Consider the following 24,717-nt stretch of genomic DNA (forward strand, 5'->3'; position numbering starts at 1 on the left):
TTTGATAATTGATTAGTATAACTTCAATAAATGTTATTAAGCTTTGATCACGTCCTAGCGTCATCACATGATCTTTAGGTCACATGATTGAGTCAAGACTTCCTTCAGACTGAGATTGATAAATTAGACTATTGATAAAAGTTACGTTTCCCTGTACAGAACAGGGTGGTGCCCGATATGCGAGTTGATTGTGTGAATGTATTAAATACATATTTGTGATAACCGCGGTATAATCATAAATTATACTTAGTCATATTTTCATAGTTCAAACTCTTAGACTGCTACAAGCTGAAGTCCTATCTCTTGCCCTGCGACCACTTCAAAAGCTCACACAGCCAAAATAATCTGTGAGCAGTTTGAGGCCATGTGATGAGTACAACGTTAAAGATAAATTGGACTAGGCTATATTATTAGCGACAATGCCGCCAACATGCAGAAAGCATTCACAGTGTGCTTCCCCCTGGAACAAGAAGTTGAAGTAGCCTACATGACGAGGAGCTCTGGCATGACCTAACCCTGGAAGATCAGCAAACAGTAGATGCTGCTATGACAAAACAACGGTGCTTGCAGTGTTTTGCGAACACTCTCCAGCTGGTGGTGGGAGACGTTTTGACAGAAACTAAAGTGATAACTCTAGCTCACTAACTTTCAAAGTTATCATAACTCAGCTCACTGCTAAACACAAGCACAAAGATGTGTTTGATGCTGAATTTGGGGAACAAAGAGGCATCCCTGCTGCTGTCAACACAGGATGGTACGTTCTCCAATATGATCATCTGAAACTCTGAAATCTGTTTAAGGAGTTGGTGGACATCCTGAAGCTATTTGGAGAAGCAACAGATTTCACACAGGGGGAGAAGTTTCAGTTCTCTCAGTTCCCTCAGTCTTGTCTCTAAATCATCACTTTGAGAAGCTGAAACCTCAAGTCCATTGCCTGAGCAGCCTGGTCAGAAGTCTCCAGGCATCCCTGAACAAAAGATTTATTGGAATCTTTTATCAATGTGAAAAGGGCCAGTATACAAGATGGAATCCACTGCCCCTCTTCAGATCCAGTCTATCTCAAAGCTGCCTTTGATCCAGCCTTCTTTCTGAGTTGGGTGGAGCACCATGTTCTGGTCAATTGTGAGGTCAAGGCGGAGGTAGCACAACGAGTGAAAGGTAAATATTGTGTTTAATGTAACTTTTTTCCCTCATAATTTGATCTAATTGACTGCAGCAATAGTACTTTTTCAGTTTAACCCACCGCATGCATCACCAAAACTAATAGTAATAAGGGCTCTTGTTTCTGCTTTAAAAAAAAAAAAGTTTTGCCAGAACTGATCCTCCAAGATGCTGCAGAGACTGAGCAACCTGTACCTCTTGTTGATGAGGAAGAGCGAGAGGACCTTGGACAAGGGGAAGGTTTGTTTGCCGCATACTATAAGAGACAGAAGAAGGATATTGAGGCCACTACAGCTAAGTCACTACCTTGACATAGCTGAAGGACAGAATACCGTCTTGTTCTGGGCAATGAACATGAAGTGGCCAATGTTCTGGTTCAATGTTCTGGGTGGCCACCAGGGTCTGGGCAGTCCCTGCATCCAGTGCTCCGGTGGAGCGAGTTTTCAGCCATGGTGGCATCATACTGCGGCCCCAACGTGTATGACCGACAGACTTAGCCAATTTGGTCTTTTGCAAATGCAATGCATCATAGGGCCCTGAGATAACAGAGAAAGTAAAACCCTATTGATATGATATAACTGTGGCTGCAGTTATGTAAAGAGGCATACCGCATACGTTATCTTCTTGTAGTCAATTTCACAGTGAAGAACAATCTGTCTTGCCACCTTATTACTGGGGCTTCAATATGCAGTTCAGACACATATGAGTGTTTTTCTTTGACATTTCTTTTTACCAAAATTACATTGAGAATAAAGTCAAACATAACCAATGGTCATGCAAAATCCTCTAGTGATTCTAGCATGTGACTTATTGGTGCCATCCTAGGTTGCCTAAATAAAACAAATGTAAAAAAAAACAAAACATTCATTATTCGTGTACATTTTATATATTTAAAACGTCTACATTTTGTGAAGAGCGCATTATGACTTGTTTAGGACTTGAAACTCAAAGTTTAGGCCTTAAGTAATTAGGACTTGACTTGGGAATTGCCAGCCTTGACTTGGGAGTTGACTCGGGCTTGCATGTCTTGACCTGGGACTTGACTTGAGACTTCAGTTCCAAGACTTGAGACTTACTTGTGACAAAACAATGACCACTTCTGCTAAAAAGCCACTTCAGTGAAGATCTCAATTGAGATGCCTAAATCCAGGAGAGTTTATTTTTATCTTGGTCAGGGAAACCAGTCCATAATTCTCGATGAACCTCTTGAAGAAATATGAGCAACGTGTTTTTACATCAGGGTGAGGACTGCCGTCATCAAGAGTAGGGTCCAACTATTATTTTGTGGCCCTTCTACCATTCCCCATCTTACTTTCAAAGAATGTGTGATGTCCCCACTTACAGATACTAACAAAAACATCCAACACAAAATATCTTCAGTGACATTTGTTTGTATTTCAGCACGCATGTTTAATATTTAATCCATACATACAATAGATCAACATATGAGTTACATATTTAACATATAAGGAACATGGGTGGGTCTGGAGATTTACAGATTATTCTGACAACTGTCACTCAAATCAGATGACCATTCACAAGCCTCATTGATCACAAAATGTCTGGTGGGGGGGACTTATGAGGCAATCAGTTCACAGTTCAGGCAGTCTGCCTTTGTTCAGAACATCTTTTGGCCTGTATTCGCCTTATAAAATGTTGCCCCTACCATTTTGCTTTAAGTACAATGATTTGGCTAGTTAACCTAAGTATTTGAACATATAGCATCTTTTGCTCAAATGTTCTGTCCATGATAACCCATGGACATTCTTAAATATTACCCCCCCCCCCTCTGGTGCCAAAATAATTGTTCTTCGCATTGTACTTAATTTCATTTAGTGACCAGACCTCACCACAACCTCCTGATCTTTGAAGGTCAAATAACAATGAGACAATCATGTCTCATCTTTGCATTCTTTCAAGTCAAAGTCCACTAACCAACCAGCTGTCTTGGCTTGGGAAATACACTGAGCTGTGAGCTGGTTGGGGTACTCAGTAAATTACGCTTACCATTTTACCAGATTTTCAACTGGGATTACTGAATATCTTTCACAGAAAAGGTGGGATCCTCTTGATGCATGATATGCCATTGTACTCCTTTCTTTTCCTGTACATATTGTTGATAGGATGCAGGGGAGGGCAGGTGTGAGCAATCGTGTCCGCCCAATACCATGCAATTCCGGATTCTACGCAGCGCCATTGCAGCGTGGAATGGCCCCAGCTCCATTCCTCCATTATTCTCAGCATGCAAAATTTTTAACCTAGATATCGCTTCAAAATAGGGTCGAACTTTACCCCACTTTCTTTTCACTTAGTAATATGAAACAAGCCCCCCACCTATGATGTGCAGTAAACATTTCCATGGAAACAGCGAGCTCCACCAATCAGAGACGTCGCTGTTACACTTTATTGATTGTGGATAGTGTAGTACTTTTCATGACATCGCAAATATTTTTTTTTTCTTAAAACAAGGTGGATATCATACGGTTTTGTGGCTTGGACTTGTGGCTTGTGGTCACAATTCAACAGATAGCCAGTTGGCTTGGTTCCATGCTGAAAACTATTTTCTGAAATGCCAATGGAGACGGAACTCACTTCCTGAATAAAAGTTTGGTTGTGCTTCTGAAATTTAACCAAACTTTTGCATAGTCTCCTTTGATTATTTACTTGTGGGAGGAGCATTGCTTTCTCCAGCGACACAGGCATACACATACACGGTGTCGGCCAAACCGTTTCCAACGGAGTTCCCAGCAGTTAGGGGCGACTCATATGCAAAACATCAATTTGCAAGATGTGCATTGGCGCATCACAACGAAGTAGGCTGCGCCCGGTCAAATCAAACAGAGAAATTAAGAAAGTTGATTTTCTATTTATTTAGTTTAAATTTATGTTATCTTGCACCTTTTATCTCTCCAACCCCGTTTCTAACTAATATGAGGAGACCCTTCTCTGAGTGGAGTGAATGATATGCTCAAAAGTTCAAATTCACGAGCACAACCAGTCTTTTGCATACTCTCTTTTGATTATTTACTTGTGGGAGGAGCTTTGGTTCAACATGTTGAATGAATGAAACAATATATAAAACATCCGTAACATTTGTAGCCTATGTGAATTAACTTGATCTTACTTGCTGTGGTATTCCTATTGCTCTATTGTGACTAGGCTAATACAAAATTGGTTATTTTCTTGTCGAAAAATGTTTCATTTGTTTCATAACTCGCTTTTGGTAAATTGATTGATTCATTTAAAAAATAAAACAGATGTAAAAATCCTAGTGCACAATGAAACATCTGCTGCAACAGAGCTGCGCGCCAGTCATTGGTGCGTGGTATTGGGTGGGAACTGTGAACAATGCCTTATTTGCAGTGGGGGTGCCATTGGACAGTGAGGATCAACTAAGAGAGATGATAAATTGAGGCACAAGGGTAGCTTTTGGGCTAATGCAGGCTATAATATGCTCAATACAGGTGATGTGTACCTCCAGGGTAGAGTAGATACAAGCTCTATGGAGTAGATACAGGACAGGAAGGTAGTTACAAGGCTCATGGAGATAGTTACAATAGTAGGAAGAGGAGGATGGGGTATATTCAAGGTGTTGGGGACGGTTAATGAATTGGGAGTGATACTTACAAGGCAATAGGTAGTTACAAGGTGGAGGGGGAATAGATAGTTACAGAACTTGGGAACAATATAGAGGATGGTTACATGGAAAAAGGCAGGGTGTGGAGAGGAGAGATTTTTGGGCGGAGAGGAGAAAGGGATGTTTGGGTCAAAAGTTTGGGAGGTGATAGTAAGGGTTCCAGGGCTGAGTGATGCAAGTTGACCTTGGAATCACTCAGGAACGTAGGACACCTGCCACACAATGATGTGACTCCGCTCAGCTTTGCACAAGGCAGGCTTGATCTGTGGGGCCCCGCCCTCCACTTCCTCTGTCTCATCATCCTCACCATCGCCTGGGATACAAATGAAGACCACACAGTTAGAAAAAGCTGCTAACTAGAACAAACTTTGGTCAACTAGCTACAGTACATACAGTGCATCCGTAAAGTATTCACACCCCTTCACTTTTTCCACATTTTGTTGTTACAGCCTTATTCCAAAATTGATTAACTTCTTTTTTTTCTCTCAAAAATCTACACAATACCCCATAATGATGAAGTGAAAAAGGTTTAGAAACAGGATTGGATATTTCTGTTTTGTTTTTTGCTTTTTAATACATTTGCAAATTTTTCACTTTGTCATTATGGAGTATTGTGTGTAGATTGATTGTTACAGCCTTATTCCAAAATGGATTAAATGTATTTTTTTCTGATCAATATACACACAATACACCATAATGACAAAGTGAAAAAAGCCTTTTTAGAAGATTTGCAAAGGTATTAAAAAACAAAAAACAACTGAAATATCACATGAAATGTCGCATATTGTTTACTTTTTTTTTTTTACTTCATCATTATGGAGTATTATGTCGATTTTTGAGAGAAAAAAATGCATTTCATCCATTTTGGAATAAGACTGTAACATAACAAAATGTGGAAAAAGTGAAGGGGTGTGAGTATTTTCCGGATGCACTGTAGCCCCGCATACACAACTTGCCTCTGAGCACTTAATTCAATGGATAAATCTGATGTCAGAATAGCAGACCATTGCAGAGGCCATAATCTCAGTAGTATGTGCCTGTTGCACATGCTTATCTCAAAATAGGCCTGAAAGGGATTAGACTCAAACGCTACAGGACAGCACACTCCAAATGATGGATTGATGCTCCACGTTCTGTCTGTGCATATTTTTCTATGAGTATGTAAGAGATCTAGTGTCAGTGACTAATGAGTGTGTTTCCTCACCGATGCGGAAGTCGATGTAGCCTTCTCCTCCACTCAGCACCAATACATTCTGTACACTTTGCGCCTCAGCCTCTAGGGGTGCCGCTGAGCTCTGACCCTCTGATGGACTGTCCAACACGCTGCCATTCAGGGTTGCTAACACATTGCCTGATAGAAAACAAGAAAGGAGTAAAGTGGTTTATAGTTAAGGTTTATCATTAATATCCATTAAGAGCAAATAGTAATTGGATGTCATTAGGCAATAGCTACGGTCCGTGATATTAGTCTACATTATATTAGATATGTCTCAAATTTCATTGAGACATTATGGGGCAGATGTACTAACATTTTAGTGCCCGTTTTAGCCGTAATGTAATCGCAACGTGCGCCTTAAAACATGGCATGGTATGTATGAACGGACCGCACATGGCTAAAGCCACATTCTGCCTGGTGCAGAATGGCAGAAGGGCAAGTTGTGTTTTTCCAACTCTTGCATACATTTATGTGAGTGTTGAGGGGAATGTGGGAGCAAAAACGGGGGAGGAGATGCACAAGGAGAGAATGATTAGTATACATTCATACAGTATGGAACCTGCGGGGGAAAGTGCAAGTCTTTTGCGGTGAAAGTTGAAAAACGTGTAACATGTAACCCACCAACCTACACATAACCATAACCATAGAGGCCTGCAAGCCCGATGGGGCCCGACACCATGGACATATTAGGGCCAGGCTGGGGTTTTTAATGCATCGTTAGGGTTCCGGTCAGACTCTTTGACACAGACACACGTGGCGTACTGTATCGTTCCTTCACGCAAAAATGTGAAAATCGGTTTCGCCGAACGTAGACAGCTGAGCTGGTTGGTTGATGCTACAGTAGCTAATCTTACTGCAGCTTTATTGTGACTGCCGTCCATTTCCTGCACAGCGCCTGCAAATGAACAGCGGAGTGAATTAACTGTAAATAGTTTTCTGCCTGCAATTCTGTGTGCCTGTGATTGTCTTTGGATTTAACTGTTTGGCGAAGATTTGTGAGGAATATTAAGGCTATTCAATGCAAGCAGTTTTGTGACTCATCTAACCGCGAACTGGTTATGTTTCAGTTTGTGGGCATGTTATTGTTGGCTATTAAGCGAGAGAGACATTTCTTATTTTTGTTATTTTGAAACTTAGATTTTGATACTGTACCTCCATGTACTGCTATAGCTCATTCAATTTTCAACCTGAATTCATTCCCGTTTCGCCTGATTTATTTCCTAAGAAAACTGATTTTTGCATTGTGCCTTTTAGGCGTAGGCTAATGTTGCCGCTACACTCAGTGTAGTCTTTTGTGTGTGTGTGTGTGTGTGTGTGTGTGTGTGTGTGTGTGTGTGTGTGTGTGTGAGAGAGAGCAAGATAGAGAGTGAGAGAGTATGTGAGTGAGAGAGAGAGTGTGTGTAAGTGTGTGTGATATTGGCTTCGGGCTTAAGTCAGGCTGAGTCATTGCTTACTGTAGCTCATCAAGCTAGGGTAGGGCCTGAATGCCACAGGCTTGGGCCGGGCTGGACATTTCAGGCCTGTGCAGACCTCTAAAGCATATCCCCTGTTAATAATGAGCATGCGCACACACACACAGATGGTCCAACACAAAATGAAAAGGCACAGCGTGTGCTTTCTCCATTCTTGCCAAGGCACAGTTTACGGTGCGCTTGCTAATGTATTTTTAAGTCACCAGATTGTTATTTTGAAAGGAATGCTGGTGTATATCAAATTATTTTAAAAACCTTATACTATGTCTACTCTATATACATTTATGTGACAGCCTATGTTTAACAATGGACCGTCCCCCTTACACGGTAAACTGAAGTGAATAGAAACTGGAAAGGTTTATTATTCCACAAGCTGGAGTGGATGTTTCACCAGCAAAAAAATAAATAGGCCTACAACAACAACAACAACAAAAACCAACACAATAAAAACTGGTGAAAGTTGCAGCAATGACGGTATTTAAAAAAAGTTTTACCTTTCTCTATTGCTTAATGTGTGCACAATCTAGGAGCTAAGGGAAGAGCATTTATGATCTAGTAAAATATATGACAAATAAAAATGACTGACCCCACAATAGACATCACATGACCGCTATATTGCGGTAATGCGGTTATCGTCACAGCCCTACCTGGTACAGAGACAAAGAACTTGACAGCATCTCGGTGTCCATGGAAACAGAGTTGAGCCTGTGCCATGGAGCAGTAAGGAATGAAACTGCCACTGCTCTTCTCTGAGCTGTCATCCGCATACACATGGATCACACCCCCGGACGACGTTGGAGACACCTTATTGGCTGTGGGAGGGAAATGAGAGTGAACAATCAGGCTGGCTTGCAGCTGACATGTTAGCCAATCAGACGTGAGCAACACTGTCCCAGAGGACAGGGCCAATATTTGCATTAGAAGAGCCCATTAAGACATTGAATATGTAGCCTATGCTAAATATGGCGACCCAACTCAAGAAGAAAAAGGGTAACTACATGCATAAAGAGAAATCTGAGACACAAATTTCTAAAACACTAAAAACAAAAGTTATGGAGGCTACATATAATATTTTAATTTTTATATTAAGGTGCTACATATAGCCTAGTGTTTACAAAATGAGCCCTGAGCAAACTAATGTAGATGTATGCCATTTTGTAAACAGTGTGGATCGGCCAGGAAATTCAATGCAATATAATTGTCAAAAACAACATGTGGTAAAGAAATACTTGGACATATAACCCTGCATATTTAAGCTGGTGAACTTACTGATATAGATGTATGAGGAAACAACTAAAAGATTACATGGAGATCCTTTAACAAATAAACCAAGTTGAATCTACAGGTTTCGTGAACTGAAAACATGTCAAAGTAGCTCCTTAACACAGCGTTGTCATTGTCATTAATATTGCAGGGATGAGTTCTCCTGGCCGATAAGCAACTGTTTACAATTTGTTATTTGCTCTGTGTCTTGTAAACAATTCAGTGCGGCCAGAAAAACTCAACTTGCAATATAAACTAATCACAACCTCTGTGGTAAGATCTTCACAGGTATTTGCTTCACAAATCCTGTATATTTTACTTAAATTAGAATAAAAAATATTACCTTACCACTACCACATTCTACTGACACACCATACTACACTATGCACATCTAGTACATTACAACTACATCAAGCAAGATAGCATGCAGAAATACAAGTGAATAACCATTATCTCCCAAAACCAACCATGGACCAATGAACAGATATAGATTAATACATGTCCTCTTTTCCTTTCAGCCTCAAGTCCCTTAAGTACAATTCAGGCTCCACATCTCATATTGGAGGGCCAGTCTTCACAACATCTCTATCTATGTGAACACTAAAGGGGTTCCAAGAGGACACCAGAATGGAACAGAGGCTATAATGGTTAGCAGGCAGGCACAGGCGTGTGTTATCATCAGTACAGGACAGAGGGAGAGCTCCCACTTACCCCTCAACCCCAGGAGCTGTCCCCGGTGAAGGACTACCGCTATGGCAGGGAGGGAAGGAGTCAGGGAGGAGTAGAGAGAGTGGATAAGAGTCAGGACAGGACAGATATTGGGTCGGAACCAGCAGAGAGTAAGGAAAGACTGAAATAAAGTACTTCTCAGATCAAGAGAAGAAAGGAAAGAAGAAAAACAGATGAAAAGTAGACAACCGAGAGAGGAGTATGGATGAAGACAGAAAAGTACAGATTGAAGTGTGCACTAGGAATATGTATTCTAATGCCATCTCTTATGCTCTGTTTGTTCGTGGGCATGTATGTACATAGCCCCTTCAAAGTCACCCACACTAGAAAGGGTGCTCAGAGAGCACAGGCTTCCGCGCATTAATGCAACTCAGTCGAAATGGTTCAAATCACACCTCCGATTATATGTACAGTAATTGCTTACCACAGGATCTAGTCTAAGAAAATGTAAAATGCATGTAATTTTTCCTAATAGTGAATGAGAATCAGATATTATTTTGTTTTACATGCATCGAAAGATGTATGCTTAAACAGCAAATAAATTAAGTCGATATCAATCTATCTAAAGCTCATTTGACTCCTCATTGTAATGAAGAGAAAAGCTGGGGAACAAGTCCATTAAGGGGGAAGGAGGGGGGAGAAGAAAAGAGGGAAAAATAGAAAAAAGGGGATTTTTATGGCCTCATCCTCCATCACTAAAGTTTTTAAATGTTGATGTATATCATAAATTATTTATTTTAAAAAAACGTATACTTCTATACACAGTATTTATGTGACAGGTAGGGTGGTAGGACCCAGTAGGGAGTGCTGGTTAGGAGACACTGCTGTGCCGGGAGATTAAAAAGTTGCCGGGTGAAGCTGGGGAGTTTGAGCATTATTGTAGCCTATGGTAAACTTGGCAGAGCCTAATATTGGTTGTTTAATCAGCAAATAAATAAAGTTGATATCTAAGTTGATATCTAAATCTGATTTGACTCCTCGTTGTAAATAAGAGACAACGTTCTAAAAAAAACAACAATGCAAAACCTTAACCCCTTGGCCACCAGGAAGTACGATAAACCTGGCAGAAGACATAAGAATGAGGTGAAGGTACAGTAAATGGTGCAAGTATGGCCACATTTTGTTTTCTTTTAATTTGTGTATCCCAGTGATTCTGATCCACTCCAAAATGTACTGGGTTCTAAGATGACCCATGCTACACCCGTCCACCGAGTTTCGTGAAAATCGCTCTGGTAGTTTTTGTGTAATCCTGCTTTGAAACAAACAAACAAATAAACACACCCGACTGAAAATATATCGGTCGCTAGCATGGAGGCAATAACAAAAATGACTTCATCCTAAAACTGCATTTTAACATGTCATGTAATGTACATATGCTACCGTTTTTATCTAATGTAGCTCAGCTACCCACTAGTGTGTCCCCTTGAGCGCGTTTTCAGATTTTATCTGTAAAAACATAAGATAAATTATAGCTGCTGCACTGCATTGGGTCGGGGCCGGGTGTTTTGAGGAGGAAGAGGAAAAAGGAGACAAATAACAAACACATGAGGGTCTCTGCCTGGACCCTAATTATTTAAAACGTCTTAAATTAAAAATATCTTTAAAATCATGTGTCTGGAATCCAAATAGTACAATGCCTGAGAAGGCATAAGCATGTTTATTCTGCATCACCAAGGGCTTGAACTCACAACCACCAAGGGAAGGTCATGTTCTTGTTGAGCCAAGTGAAGCTAGCAGATAGGCCTTCGCTTGATCTTCTAATAAAATTTCTTAAGATCTACAAAAGAACATTCTCAAAAAAAACTTTAATCACACATGAGACACGTGGCATATATGTATGTATCTATTGAGGCCATACTACCTCCCTCGCAAATTCTTGCACGCCATTGTTATCCTAGTCTACGTCCCCCCCTTAGCTAATGCTATGTGCACTTGTGACGTCATTCACTCCAAGGTAGCGGGCCTACAAACAATGGCCTACAAATAACAGCAAACCATGGATTAAAAGGACATTCAAGCCCTACTCAACACGATAAAGAGGGCAATTATGACTAAGGACAGAGAGGAGGCCAGGTCAGTCCAGAAGAAACTGAAGAGGGAGCTGCAGAGGGCCAAAAAAGCTACAGAGAGAGGGTGGAGAGTAAACATGTGCTAAACAGCACCAAGGAAGTGCTGGGTATGTCAGGCCAAACAGTGGGGGGTCAAGAATGTGCCAATGAGCTTAACCAGTTCTTTTACAGGTTTGACGCAGCCCCCATCCCTACCTCTGTGAGACTAGAAGGCAGCCCAACGCCTTCGTCCCTGCCCCCCTCCTCCCCTGCGAGGTTAGGCAGCTCAATGCCCCTGCCCCTGCGTCTCTACAACCACCAGACCATTCATCTCAGTCAGAGATTCATTCAGAGTCACGAATCAAAAAGGCTATTCACTGACGGAATTAGCCCTAGGATGCTCAAGGAGTGTATGAGACAGCTGGCTGGCATGTTCCAACACCTAATCAACCTCTCCCTGAGACTGAAGAAGGTTCCACAGCTGTGGAAAACCTTCTGCATCGTTCCTCAATGACTACAGGCCAGTGACACTGATGTCTCATGTCAGGAAGGTATTCGAGAGAGCCGAATCAGCGTGGATGATGCTGTAGATAGATGAAGATCATCTATCTACTCCACAGAGCCTACTCACACCTGGAGGGGCCAGGAAGTTCAGTAAGAGTCATGTTGTTTGACTTTTCCAGTGCTTTCAACACCATCCTTCCCCCTTGGCTCGTGGAGAAGCTCCCAGCTATGCGGGTAGACCCCGACATGGTGGCCTGGATCACAGACTACCTCACCAGCAGGCCACAGTATGTCTGTCTGCAGGGTTGCCAGTCCGATGTGGTGATAAGCAACACGGGTGTTCCCCAAGGAACAATGCTGTCACCTTTCCGGTTCACCCTCTACACTTCCCTTCCGCTACAACTCTGGAGTGTGCCACCTCCAGATGTTCTTGGACAACTCCTCTATTGTGGGCTGCATGAGGGCAGATGATGAGGATGACCACAGGGATGTGGTCAGGAGATTCGTTGAATGGTCTGAAGAGAACCAGCTCCAACTCAACATCGGCAAGACCAAGGAACTGGTAGTGGACTTCAGAAGGAAAAAGAGGCCTCCTACCCCCATCACCATCCAGGCGGAGGAAGTTGAGATGGTGAACTGTTAGTAGACTGTTCTTCCTCAGGAGGCTCAGGATCTTCGATGTGTTTAGCAGGCTTCTGCGGATGCTCTACCAGTCTGTTGTAGACAGCACAGACACCAACTCGGACTGCAAGGAATCTCGGTGTGACTCTGGACGACCAACTGTCGTTCTCCGCATGTATCACACCCGTCACACGCTCTTGCAGATTCCTGCTTTACAACATCAGGAGGATTCGCCCTTTCCTCACTGACGAAATCAATCAATCTATCTATCTATCTATCTATCTATCTATCTATCTATCTATCTATCTATCTATCTATCTATCTAAGAAGAAGAATATTGGGAAATATAGCTAGGAGCATCGATATGATGGGTGAGCTTAGGACAAGTATGTAAGTATTGGTTAAGTTTAGAGATGTTGGTTCAGACATCTGTTCTTGTTGAATAGTTTTTTTTTTGTTTTTTTTTCTCAGTATAATATATATATATATATATATATATATATATATATAGAGAGAGAGAGAGAGAGAGAGAGAGAGAGATAGATAGATAAATAGATAGATCGAAGATTCTCAGTATAATATATATATATATATATATATATATATATATAGATAGATAGATAGATAGATAGATAGATAGATAGATAGATAGATAGATAGATAGATAGATATCTTTCTAACATGTTTGTAGTTGTTACCTTGCTCTGTGTTGTAGCCTACTGGCCAATTCATCATTTCACCATACTATCCCAAAGGCTGATATTCTAGCTCATACTCAATGGCTGATATGGATCAGAGAGCTACGCTAGGATCCATTAGGTTTACAAGCTGGCATGTCAGAGGACAAGGTGGGCCAATCAAAAGAGCCAGTGTACTCTCACATCTTAACTCCCTCAGGTCCGTACTGAATCTTTTTTCCGATTTCACTCATTCCAAAGAAAAATAAAGACCCAGAAGAATGTAGCAGCTGGAGACCTATGAGTTTGCTCAACTCTGATTTGGTTATATTTTCTGTACACCCATCATTTCATAAAAGAACCAAACTTAATGATTTTTTTTTGACAAAGTGTGTGCTCCAATCACTCTATCACAGAAAAACTCAAAACTGCCATGACATGCATGTTCTTTACAAGTGTATGTAAACTTTTGACCACAACTGTATATCCTTGTTTTTAGCATTTGCTTTTTTATTTATTATCTTGTACATGTGAAGCACTTTGTGACCCTGCTCTTTGTGACCCTGCCCCCACCCCTTTCAGCTATTGCTCTCCTCCTGTTTCTCAGGGCCAGCATGTTGTACTATACCACTTTTGCACCGCGTTACTGTGTTTGTGTGCGTTTTTACTCACTCTCTGTTAGTGGGATAGAGATGACCACACCGTTCCCAGTGCCCACCCAAAGACGATTTCCTCCGATCAGAAGGGCTGTGATTCGCACAAAGGAGAAGCCCAGCTTTCCAGTACCTGTCAATCAAGAGAGAGAGAAAGAGAGAACGGTGCATCACAATAGATTCAAATAGTTCTTTAAGCAGAAATTACAGAATGATGAAACTTACTGTAGATTGAATCTACCTAGTTTATTACACCAGTTTATTACACAAGTGAAGAGGCAGGAAAGGGTATATTGAACTCGGCTTGAGCCAAGGAATCCAACGCTACCTCGATATTGAAAATCGGACTTATGGGTCAAAGGTTGCCTGCATAAACACAACTCCAGCTTTGACACGTTGGTGGCTCTGGTGGTTGGTGACGACATGAGAATTGATGACGTAAGTCAGGGGACTGTCATGAATGAGTGTGCCAAATTGCTCAGCAATCAGCAGGAACGCACCCCCAAATGTGACATGTTGGTGGCACTAGAGTGTTAGAGGTGTTGACTCCCTGAATCCCCTGTGGTGTTAGAGGGATACAGCACCAGTCATCTCTAAGGATGCCTCTACACTTTTAGCTCTCAGGGAATTTACCCCTCATAGAGAGTTTCTCAAAGCATGTGAGCTAAACCGGTAAATTTGAACAGATTCGCCCGATCTTTACTAACGATCTCCTTCCCAGAGTTCTCCCCGCTGCAGCCTACTGTGATATCTCTCCGTGACCTAGAGAGAGACACCCGCTTGTAAACCACTCTGGTTAACGACCGCTCTGTTCCTTATAGACAGTTGTTACGTTGTCGGGTAGGTTGGTTAGCAATAAGTATACTTTTATTGCAAGGGAGGATCAACACGTTGGGTCTAAAATCAACCTTCAAGAGCTTGAGTTGTTATGCCTGGACAACTACATACTGTAGTTGACTCTTATGGCTTCGTTCTATCATTTCTATCTTTCAAACAAATCATTTACTTAAAACTAAACATGATAACATTACTCTCAAATCTTAAATGTATAGTTTCGGTATATGTGTATGTGTATATATATATATGTTCTCTTGGGTGTTGTGAATGCCTGTGTGAGTGAGGTGTGTTCTTATGGGTGTTTGAATGTAGGTGTGAGTGTACATGTCTGTATTTAAAAGTACTGTAAGCGTGTAGCAAAGCACAATATGATCAGCATGTTTTGACAGATCAGGTTTGCATTCAAAAGGGTACTTATTCGAAAGGATCTGCCATCATCCCTTTCAAGGCGTTAATACACTCATCTGTCCCTCCTTGAACAGGCTCGGTGGCCTCCTCAGCGGGGAGGTCAACCACCAGTTCGGTGGCCTCCTCAGCGGGGAGGTCAATCACCAGTTCCCCTGGACTTTGACCCATGGTTTCTTCCCCTGTATAGCCCAGGAATGGATCTAGCGAGCCTCTCACAAGAGACCTCGCCCAGGTTGGCTGGCCTGGTTCCTGTTTAACTTCGACCAGGCCTATGGTAGGCTTACCAGCCTTTTCTGATAATTTCCTCGCCTTAGCCTCTCTGTTCCTCAACTCTAAGATAACTGCCTTTTCCCCTGAGGACATCTTAACCCAGACATTCTGAGGAATTCTGGTGTAAGGCCTCTTTGAACCGGCATTATCTCAGAGACTGTTCCTGTCAGCTTTCACTGATCTTTTCTTGGAACCTTTTGCTGGTGCCACCCCCGTACCGGGCGCACCAACGGTTGATTCCCAGGCAGGCGACCCTTCGGTTTTGGCAGCCAGGTCGACAGTGTCGACATGACACTTGGTGACAGGGGTCACAGTCACCGCCGATTTTGATTGGCTGTCACAGGCGAATGCTTTTGAAAATCCAAAATTGTTCCTACCTTCCTTTCGTGCAGATGTGATTTCGTGGAGATACAAGATTCTGCAAGTTATTTGGCGCAGGGGAACCATAGCGGACCAGTGGAGGCAGGCAGAGAGTGTCTGGATACCCAAGGAGGAAAACTCAACCAGGTTGGAGCAGTTCAGATCCATCTGGTTTCTCAATGTGGAGTGGAAGATCTCCTTCAGCGTACTATCCAGAAGGTTGACAGACTTCCTCCTGAAGAATGCCTACATCGACACCTCGGTACAGAAAGGGGGCATACCTGGAGTTCCTGACTGCCTAGAACACACCGGAGTTGTTACCCAGCTGAGCAGGGAGGCACGCGAAGGGAAAGGAGACCTGGTTGTGCTTTTGCTTGACCTTGCTCAGGGATGCAGCTTCAATTCAAGCAACCATCAAGGAGCTTGAGACTTGTCTCACCCCTGTCGACAAGTCAGGCTTACCTGGCAGGTTCAAGGCTTGGATCTACCAACACAGCATTCTACCTTGTGTCCTCTGACCCCTGCTTGTCTACGAGGTGACCCTGTCAACAGATGGCTCGGTCTGCCACAAAGCCTAAGCAGTGCCACACTGTATGGAAGGACCAACAAACTCCAGCTCCCCATCAGCAGCCTCGACAAGGAATTCAGGGTTACCTGCACAAGAGAGGAACTGCTCTATCAGGACTCCAGGGACTCCTGAGTGGCAGCTGCAGGCATTACAGTGCGGACAGGCAAGAAGTGGTGAGCCCAGGAAAGCCTGGAGGTAGCAGAGTCGTGGCTGAAACACAGGGTATGGCGGGCACAGTGGCAACAGGACGGGCAGGGCTGGGAGCCATCCCTCAACCTCGCTACTACAAGGCCCAGGGCAAGGACAAACGGCATCAAGACTGGAGGAGGTGCAAGCAGGAGTCGAGGAGGAACGGACCAGCAGGATGGTGGGCATGCGTCAACAGTAGGCATGGACCAGATGGGAGGGTGCGCTGGAGAGAAAGGTATCCTGGACTGACATCTGGCAGGCAGAACCCTAGCGGATCAAGTTCCTGGTCAAAGCAGTGTACAACGTCCTCCCTAGTCCAGCAAATCTCCACATCTGGGGCAAGAGTGAGTCTCCAGCATGTCCTCTGTGCCCCGGGAGGGGCTCTCTCAAGCACATCCTCAGCAGCTGCCCAAAAGCTCTGGGGGAGGGCTGCTACTGCTGGCGTCCTGACCAGGTTTTGAGGGCAGTGGCGGAGACCACATCCAAAGCCGTGAATAACAGGCACGTGCGCTGCCAGAGGAGCATCGCATTTGTCAGGTCAGGAGAACAGTCTCAGGCACAGCCCAGTTCAGCAATCGGTCTGCCCATCTCTGCCTTGGACTGGGAGCTGCAAGTTGGGATGGGGAGGCAGTTCAAGTTTCCGGACCATGTGACAACAATCTTGCCGAGGCCAGACGTCATGCTAACATCAGCCACTTCAAACCAGGTGCTCCTTATAGAGCTGACAGTTCTTGGGAAGACCGTATGGAAGATACAAATGAGCAGAAGCGTTCCAAGTACCAAGAGCTGGTGGACCAGTGCCGGAGGGGAGGCTGGAGGGCCCGCTGTGAGTCCATCGATGTGGGGTGTAGAGGCTTTGCTGGCCATTCACTCTACAAGGTCTTCACCCTACTTGGCATCACTGGAGCTGCAGGGAGGAAAGCCACCAAATCCATCATGGAGGCTGCAGAGAAGGCATCAAGATGGCTGTGGATTAAGAGGAGCGATCTGTGAACCAATGCTGCTGGGACACAAGTCGGGGTCTGATCAACTCCGGCTGGGTCGCCTGAGTGAGGGTGTATGATGATGAAAGACCCGAAACACCCGAAAGGATAATTGAACCCCTACCATACTAATTATTATGTATCCAAGTTTCGTTAGGCCTGGTTTGAAACCTTTCCATCCTTCCATCCTTGCTGTAATCTCTGATCTAATATGATGGGATAGGTGAAAGCCTGCAATCCTTTGGCACAGCTGCTATCAATATATTCATGGCACATCAATTATATTACAAGGAAGGAATGTAGCATTTTTAAAGAATTCAAACATGGCCTTTTGTGGTGGCCTTATCTTACCCAGCATCTTGCTGACATAGGGTTCAATGTCAACGTCCTGGAGGTGCTGATGTGTGAGAGCGTGGTACAGGCGCAGCGTAGAGTCCAGGCGGATGGATACCCACACACCATCGCCGATCCACGCCAACTGCCGTACCTGACTCTCCCGGCGCGGGTGGGCATCAAAGGACTTCTGGCGAATGGAAAAAGAGGAAGCAATGGCTTAAAAAAAACAAAAAATATTGAGATCCAAATAAAATAAGTGTTTGACCAAGGTCTGCCCACAGCCCAATATAGTTCAGCCAACTACCTCCACTGCTTGAGTCCTGTCATTGACCCACCTCTATCTGCATGCTCTTGGGTTGGATGACGTGTATCTTGTTCTTATAGCCACACCACACTTTGTCGTGGACCACTGCCATGCAGCGGATCGAGTGGTGTGGTCGGCCCAGATCCATTAGGTGATAGTTTGACAGGTCCCACTGGCCATCTGTGAATACACACACAAATCACAAACTGAACATGAGAGACTGATGAAGCAGTGTCAAACTGATAGACTACCATAAGAAATCCGTGTTGAACAAAGAGCATCTGATCTTAAATCTATCCACGGTGACTGCATCCACCAGTATAAGCAAGACCATGCTAGTTTAGTTATCTATTTTGTCACTCAAGTGCCAGCACACAAGGAAGAAGACTGGATGAAAAGATCATGGTAACATCTGTCAAAAGGCCTACATACTCTCAGATCTGTGGAAGATGGCCAGTGTCCCATCCGCCAGAGCCACTAGCACACGACCCTTCACATGCCTGAGAAAGAGAAACACACAGAAAAACACAATTGTAGGACCATTCCTACCCGAAGGTGCGACATTTGAAAAGCCGTGGCAAGCTATTCTCTCGACAAAGCTATTCACACAAGAACCAATGATGCATGGATGGGGGAGTGTTTGCAGACTGAAGTGCCTGTAGCTTATAATCGGTTATATAATAGATATCAAGGCGTGCATTTGAAGAAGACCCGTCGCAAGGCAGTTTCATGAACTGCATGCATGGGGGAACAAAATTATACCAAATTGGTCTCAGATAGATGTAATATGTCCCGATGCATCATGCCTGAAATTATAAAGTAACGATTATAACGTGGATTACAATCGAGCATTCACAATGCAGACATTCACTGATTACAATTGCCACCATACAGGCACACATGGACTACAAGGTTTTGTAAACAATTGGCTTTAGAAAATGAATAGATGCCAGGGATAGACTACAATGACAATCAGTACACTTGTAAATAAGGGAGTATTCACATGTTAGTGCGCACCATTGATGCGCACCAAAAGCGAAAGTGATACATTGTTTCATTTCTCAGCTACTGCGGTTCGCTTTCACACAGCACTTTCTTTACTCTGGTCCAAATGCAGCACCACAAGTCACATGAAAAGGCTCAGTGCTGTCATTGGTCAATATCTTTCTGGGGGCGGTTGCAAGAGCGTCATGAAAAACTCCCGGGAAGAACAAATTTATAATGGTTCATAAGGTAGTTGCGTCGGTCTGAGGTCGCGCGCTTTCACACCATAACTGGTGCGCACAAGAATTCTGTTGAAGCCGCTCCGAGACCACCCCTTCTGGAGGGTCTCGGTGCGGCTGTTTTGGTGCGCACCTGAGTGCGATTGCCGTGTTCACGCAGGCCTAAACGAAGCGCTCTCGGGCCCAAAGCTCGTTTGGTGCACACTAACTAGTGTCTGTGTGAATACAACCTAAGATACAGTATGACCGATGCGATTATCACGTTAAACCATCAACAGCAGATATGACCAGCCTAAAGATGGCCTACTAAAGATGGCCTACTACATCAGTTCTCATAATTTTAAGCAGTCAATTACACAGGGGTACCCTAATTATGTACAAAGAAAGACTGCGTACTGCAAGTCAATATTCCCACCGCTGGCGGTGACATGCACTGTTTGCGCGATGAGCTGCAGGCTTAAATTGCACAATGCATTTTTCAACTGCTTTTAAATAAAGGTTTGAATGAATGAATAAATGAATGTAGGACATGATTCTATGATTTCCAGGAACCATGACTTTTGCTCAATAATACTCTCTTGTTGCATTTGTGATCGACTTTGGCGAGTAGTGGTACAATGACTACCTACGTTAAAAGCAATTATTAAAGCTGTGCCTTCGTTGAGTTGGTTAGCTGTGCCCATCCGACCATCTGGAGGTTCACTGATGCCCTGCGGAGACAGCAGAACCTCACCGATCTCCAGAGGGTGCAGTTTCAGGCTGGACATTTGCCAAGATGCTCCGTTACCGTGCCAATCAAGAACGCCTGTTAAATACCCTATTATTAGATATTATTATTATTCCAGTTTATAATAACTGCGTGAACCCTGATATTGCATTATACGTATGGTATTATATGCAAGGCGTTCATTGCAGGCTATGCTGATAATTGGCCAACACAACAGACACTGGAAATAGCCTAAATTATCTAATGTTTGAACATGGGCACCTGTTGTTTTTACATTACGTATTTACCGGGAAATTTTGATTTATAGAATAATTTGACTGTGCAGCCACCACTACACCCATTGTACAGGCTATCTCGTTCTCATAAAGAGTTTCATTCATGTATTTAGTAAATTGATTGATTGATTCATTTAAAACAGATGACAAACAAATCTCATTTCAGTTTTCTTTAAAGGTGCTCTGTTCGATTTACTGCACTTTTTGTAAAAAAAAAAAAAAAAAAAAAAAATCCAATAAATAGTCCAGGGGAGTCATAACTATCTGTACAGAAAATATAGCCAACAGTGTAGTGCCGAATTGCAGAATGCAGAATTTCTTTTTATTATGAGCAAAGCCGGCCCTGCGCTGAGCCCCACCCCCTGAACGGCACCATATGGATGGAGTGAAAATGCCCACTTATTTATATCTGATACGCTGCACCACTGCCCCATCTAGTGGCTGAAAAAGATCGGACTGAGCACCTTTAAAATAATTCATATGTCAGAAGCATGGCGCGTGAACAGACAGCCGCTGCAATAACAGGGCTGCGGGTTCGCCGTGTCACTCCTTTGACGGAGAACCTGTAGAGACAGACTACCAGTAAGCCATAGCCTCATGAGACCATCCTGATGCATGCAGGGGTATTTTGATATGCAGAGCGTGCCCACTCAGCACCGTCCGAGTTTCTCCACTCCTGGGTTCAACCTCATAAATCAGTCTGATTCCTGTGTCCACATCTGACACTTGTGTTGACGTGGATGGTGCTTGTGTACACTGTGAATAGCTAGCTATCTGGTATTTAGCTGCTAACGCTAGCTAGCTAGCAAGTTCGCTAGTAAGAACGCTAGCTAGTAAGTAACAATGCTAGTAAGCTAGCTAGTTTTGCACTCTGTGTTGTTAGATAGTTTTGCACTGTAATGTGTCCATGTCATTATAGATTTGTACCCATGTTGTTGCACTGGTATTGTTTGACCCAAAAGTGCTTGCAAATAAATACCCTTTTTGAATGGCGAACCTGTGGAAGCTACAAGTGAAACGTGTTGTTGGTAATTTTTTCTAACTCTCCTGATGTGCACTGGATCACTGCCATTGTATATCCATCCTATTTGTTCCTGCCCCAGCTGCGCCCTGGATGAAATAGCACAGCTGTGCATAGAGCACCCATAGATTGTTCATTTATTCTTTCCATTTGCACCAGACAGTGGAGTAGGCCTACATGATTATACTGCCAAAGAGTATCATTCATTCATTCAAACTTTATTTCAGACTTGGGTCCAGATAAAAGACAGGACATAACATACAATGGATTGATAGATAGAATGCACAGAACAAGCCACAATGGGCACATGGACACTTTGCACTAGTTACACTAGTTACACAGTGTTATGGCAGTAGGGAGGAACTTACACTAGACTGAGCACAGAGTCCTTCAGTTTGATGGAGTGGAGACACTTCTTCCAGTTGGCCACTGCAGAGTGGACGTAAAGCCTAGGGAAAGGATAGAAAGAGGTACAGTTAGGTTGGGATTCTGTGTTATTACAGTTGACTGGTGTCAACATCTCCGGTTATATGACCATTGCCCGATTACATACAAACATAGAAGCAAGCAAACATTAAGAATATTTGTGTGTGTGTGGGGGGGGGTCTTTGGAGGTAAGTGTCAAAAACAGTTGCACAGACTCAGCTAATAGTTGTCTTATTGTACTACAGTACATACTGTATTATTAATAACACCAGCCTCAAAGGCATAGGAACAAGTTTGACGGGTGGGGGGGGGCACACATTTGCGACAGAAAGGATGATTTTTTTTTTTACTTTACCATTATTCCTGGCCTGCTCCTCTCTCTCCCTCTCGGTCTGTCTCAACCATTTAATGTTCCTGCATTACGTTAATGTTAATTACAACACTAGCTTTTGTGAACACCATAGACAGTCACTCTAAAGAATAATGTAGTCTCAGTACTGGACTTAACCATACCAAAGTTAGTAAGGTTTTGTCACAGACTGAACCATTGATTTTTATTATTTCAAACTAGAAAGAGTGCTCAGAGAGCACAGGCCTCCGCACATTAATGCATTTTGTTGTTGTAACTCAGTTGAAATGGTTAAAACCACACCTCAGTCTATATCTAATAGCTTACCACAGGATCCAGGCTAATAAAATGTAATTTTTCCTAATAGTGAATGAGAATCAGATTTTATTTTGTTTTACACGCATAGTAAGATGTTTGCTTAAACGGCAAATAAATAAAGTCAATAACTACATATCTATCTGTATCTATATACAGATAGATGCAGATAGATCTGTATCTATATACAGCTATCTATATGTGTATCTATCTAAAGCTGATTTGACCCCTCATTGTAATGAAGAGGAAAAAAAATCTTGGTCTGGATTTGAGCCTGAGTCTACAGATTATTAGGGCAGATTCATAGTCGACGCAAATAGGGATGGGTACTGAAATTCGATTCCAAGTAGGAACCGAATAAAAAATGTTCGGTACCGGGTACCCATAAAAATAATTTAATTTCGGTTCTGCATATCGGTTCCTAGCCGCGCTAAACAAAGGCCAATCAGGATGAGATTATATATTTTCAAAGACGTACATGGCTATCTGCCAGGACCTGTCTAATGTACGTGATTACGTCACGCTGCACTGCTCACACCATCCATGGCTCACACACAACGCAGCGTGTTTACATCTGAGCGAACCGGCATGCTGTGAAATATGGACCGTGGCAAACGCTCTAAAGTGTGGCTTCACTATAAAAGAGAAACCTGTGAAATGGGAAAGTGCAATACATGTGGAAAGTTAGTTAGCGCTAAGACAGGTTGCACGTCTAATATGGCGAAACATTTAAGACAGCATGGCATTGATGTGAAAGATTGCATGGTGTTTGATGTTTGCGGTCTCCGGCCACTGCGACCAGTACGTCCATGTCTCAGACAGTGAGTAGCAACATTAGCACCTCGCCAGCTGCAGCCCCGGTAGAGCCCGGCACAGAGAGACGTGAGACCCCGTTTACGTTGGCGAAAAAGAAAAGCTGACAAAAGAAAAAACAGAGGAGTGTCACCGAACGGTCACAATGTTTGTGGTCAAAGGACTACATCCCTTCTCAGTTGTTGAATCTCCGTCATTCAGGTAGGTAAAAATAATGGGATTTAGGTTGGAAATGGGCGAGGTTTAAGTTGGTAAAAAAAATAAAACGTTTGATACATAACGTTTTAACATTGTACAGTACGTTTTAACATTGTACAGTAACAGATACTTATGTAATGTTGAATCTTTATTTTCAGGGAGATGACCAAGGCCCTAAATCCCAGCTACACTCCTCCCTCCAGAGATATTTTATCAAATCATCTGATTCCTGCCTGGTACAAGGTGGAAAATTCAAAGTCTGTTTTGCAGTGAATTCAGTTTACAGTAGATATAGTATTTGGCCCAATGCTGCTCAGACAGGCTTTTATCACACTACTGTCATTGTCAGTAGTAAGACGTACAATACTACTACCCTGGGTGAATACAGAATATATATATTTTTAATGTTTTTATTTTTATATTTATTTTTATATAAAATAAAAACACAAGCAGCTCACTATATTATCCACAAATGGATCAACTGTGTTGGAATAAAGGAGAGGATGTTATTCTTTCCATAAAAGGTCTTAAAGTGACTAAGGTTTAAAAGAATAAAGTTACTTTTGTTAAATAAACATTTGACCTCATATTATTTTTTTTTTACCATTTTTGGAATCGAAATAGGGAATCGTTAGGAACCGGAATCGATAAGCAGAACCGGAATCGGAATCGGATTCATAAAAATCCTAACGATGCCCATCCCTAGACGCAAACTACATAAGCGCAAGCAACACAAGCTTCGCAAGGCCACGCAAGATCTTGTTGTGTCCTTGCTTGTGTCATGCTGAAATTTGTCACTTGACGCAAGCAATAGTGCAATTCCTTGTGTTTCCACAAAACAAAACACAGAACGTAAGCTCTCGAGTCATGTTGGAGCTTGCGTTCACAACGTAGCTTGCGTTGTTTACGTCGACTATGAATCAGGCCTATTTGTGTCACTTTTGTGTCATGTCCTCTATTTGGTTATGTATTGCATGTTTTGCTTATGTATTGCATGTTTTGTATGTGTAGTTTTAGCTCATGTACAGCATGTTTTGTATGTGTAATTTTAGCTTATGTATTGCATGTTTTGTATGTGTAGTTTTAGATTTCATCTTTCTCCCATTTTTAGACCACTTAGTGTGGTTTAAAAAT

The 24,717-nt window shown here is 42.8% G+C and overlaps 1 protein-coding gene across 2 annotated transcripts in view; it reads right to left on the bottom strand.

Annotated features, from left to right (window-relative positions):
- Window positions 1-4,950: 4,950 nt before the first annotated feature.
- The window catches only part of mapk8ip3 (mitogen-activated protein kinase 8 interacting protein 3), an 80,025-nt gene continuing 60,258 nt past the window's right edge, over window positions 4,951-24,717 (bottom strand). For both annotated transcript variants that reach the window (XM_084438841.1, XM_084438840.1), the window contains exons 24-32: window positions 21,851-21,931; window positions 18,669-18,736; window positions 18,268-18,416; window positions 17,948-18,119; window positions 14,001-14,114; window positions 9,461-9,499; window positions 8,134-8,298; window positions 6,003-6,149; window positions 4,951-5,111 (exon numbers count right to left, since the gene is read on the bottom strand). In XM_084438841.1, the coding sequence (XP_084294967.1) occupies window positions 4,990-5,111; window positions 6,003-6,149; window positions 8,134-8,298; window positions 9,461-9,499; window positions 14,001-14,114; window positions 17,948-18,119; window positions 18,268-18,416; window positions 18,669-18,736; window positions 21,851-21,931 (1,057 nt within the window). In that variant the 3' untranslated portion in view covers window positions 4,951-4,989. The remainder of the gene's footprint in view (window positions 5,112-6,002; window positions 6,150-8,133; window positions 8,299-9,460; window positions 9,500-14,000; window positions 14,115-17,947; window positions 18,120-18,267; window positions 18,417-18,668; window positions 18,737-21,850; window positions 21,932-24,717) is intronic.

The sequence above is a fragment of the Borostomias antarcticus genome (genome assembly GCF_949987555.1).
Source record: "Borostomias antarcticus genome assembly, chromosome: 5".
NCBI lineage: Eukaryota > Metazoa > Chordata > Actinopteri > Stomiiformes > Stomiidae > Borostomias > Borostomias antarcticus.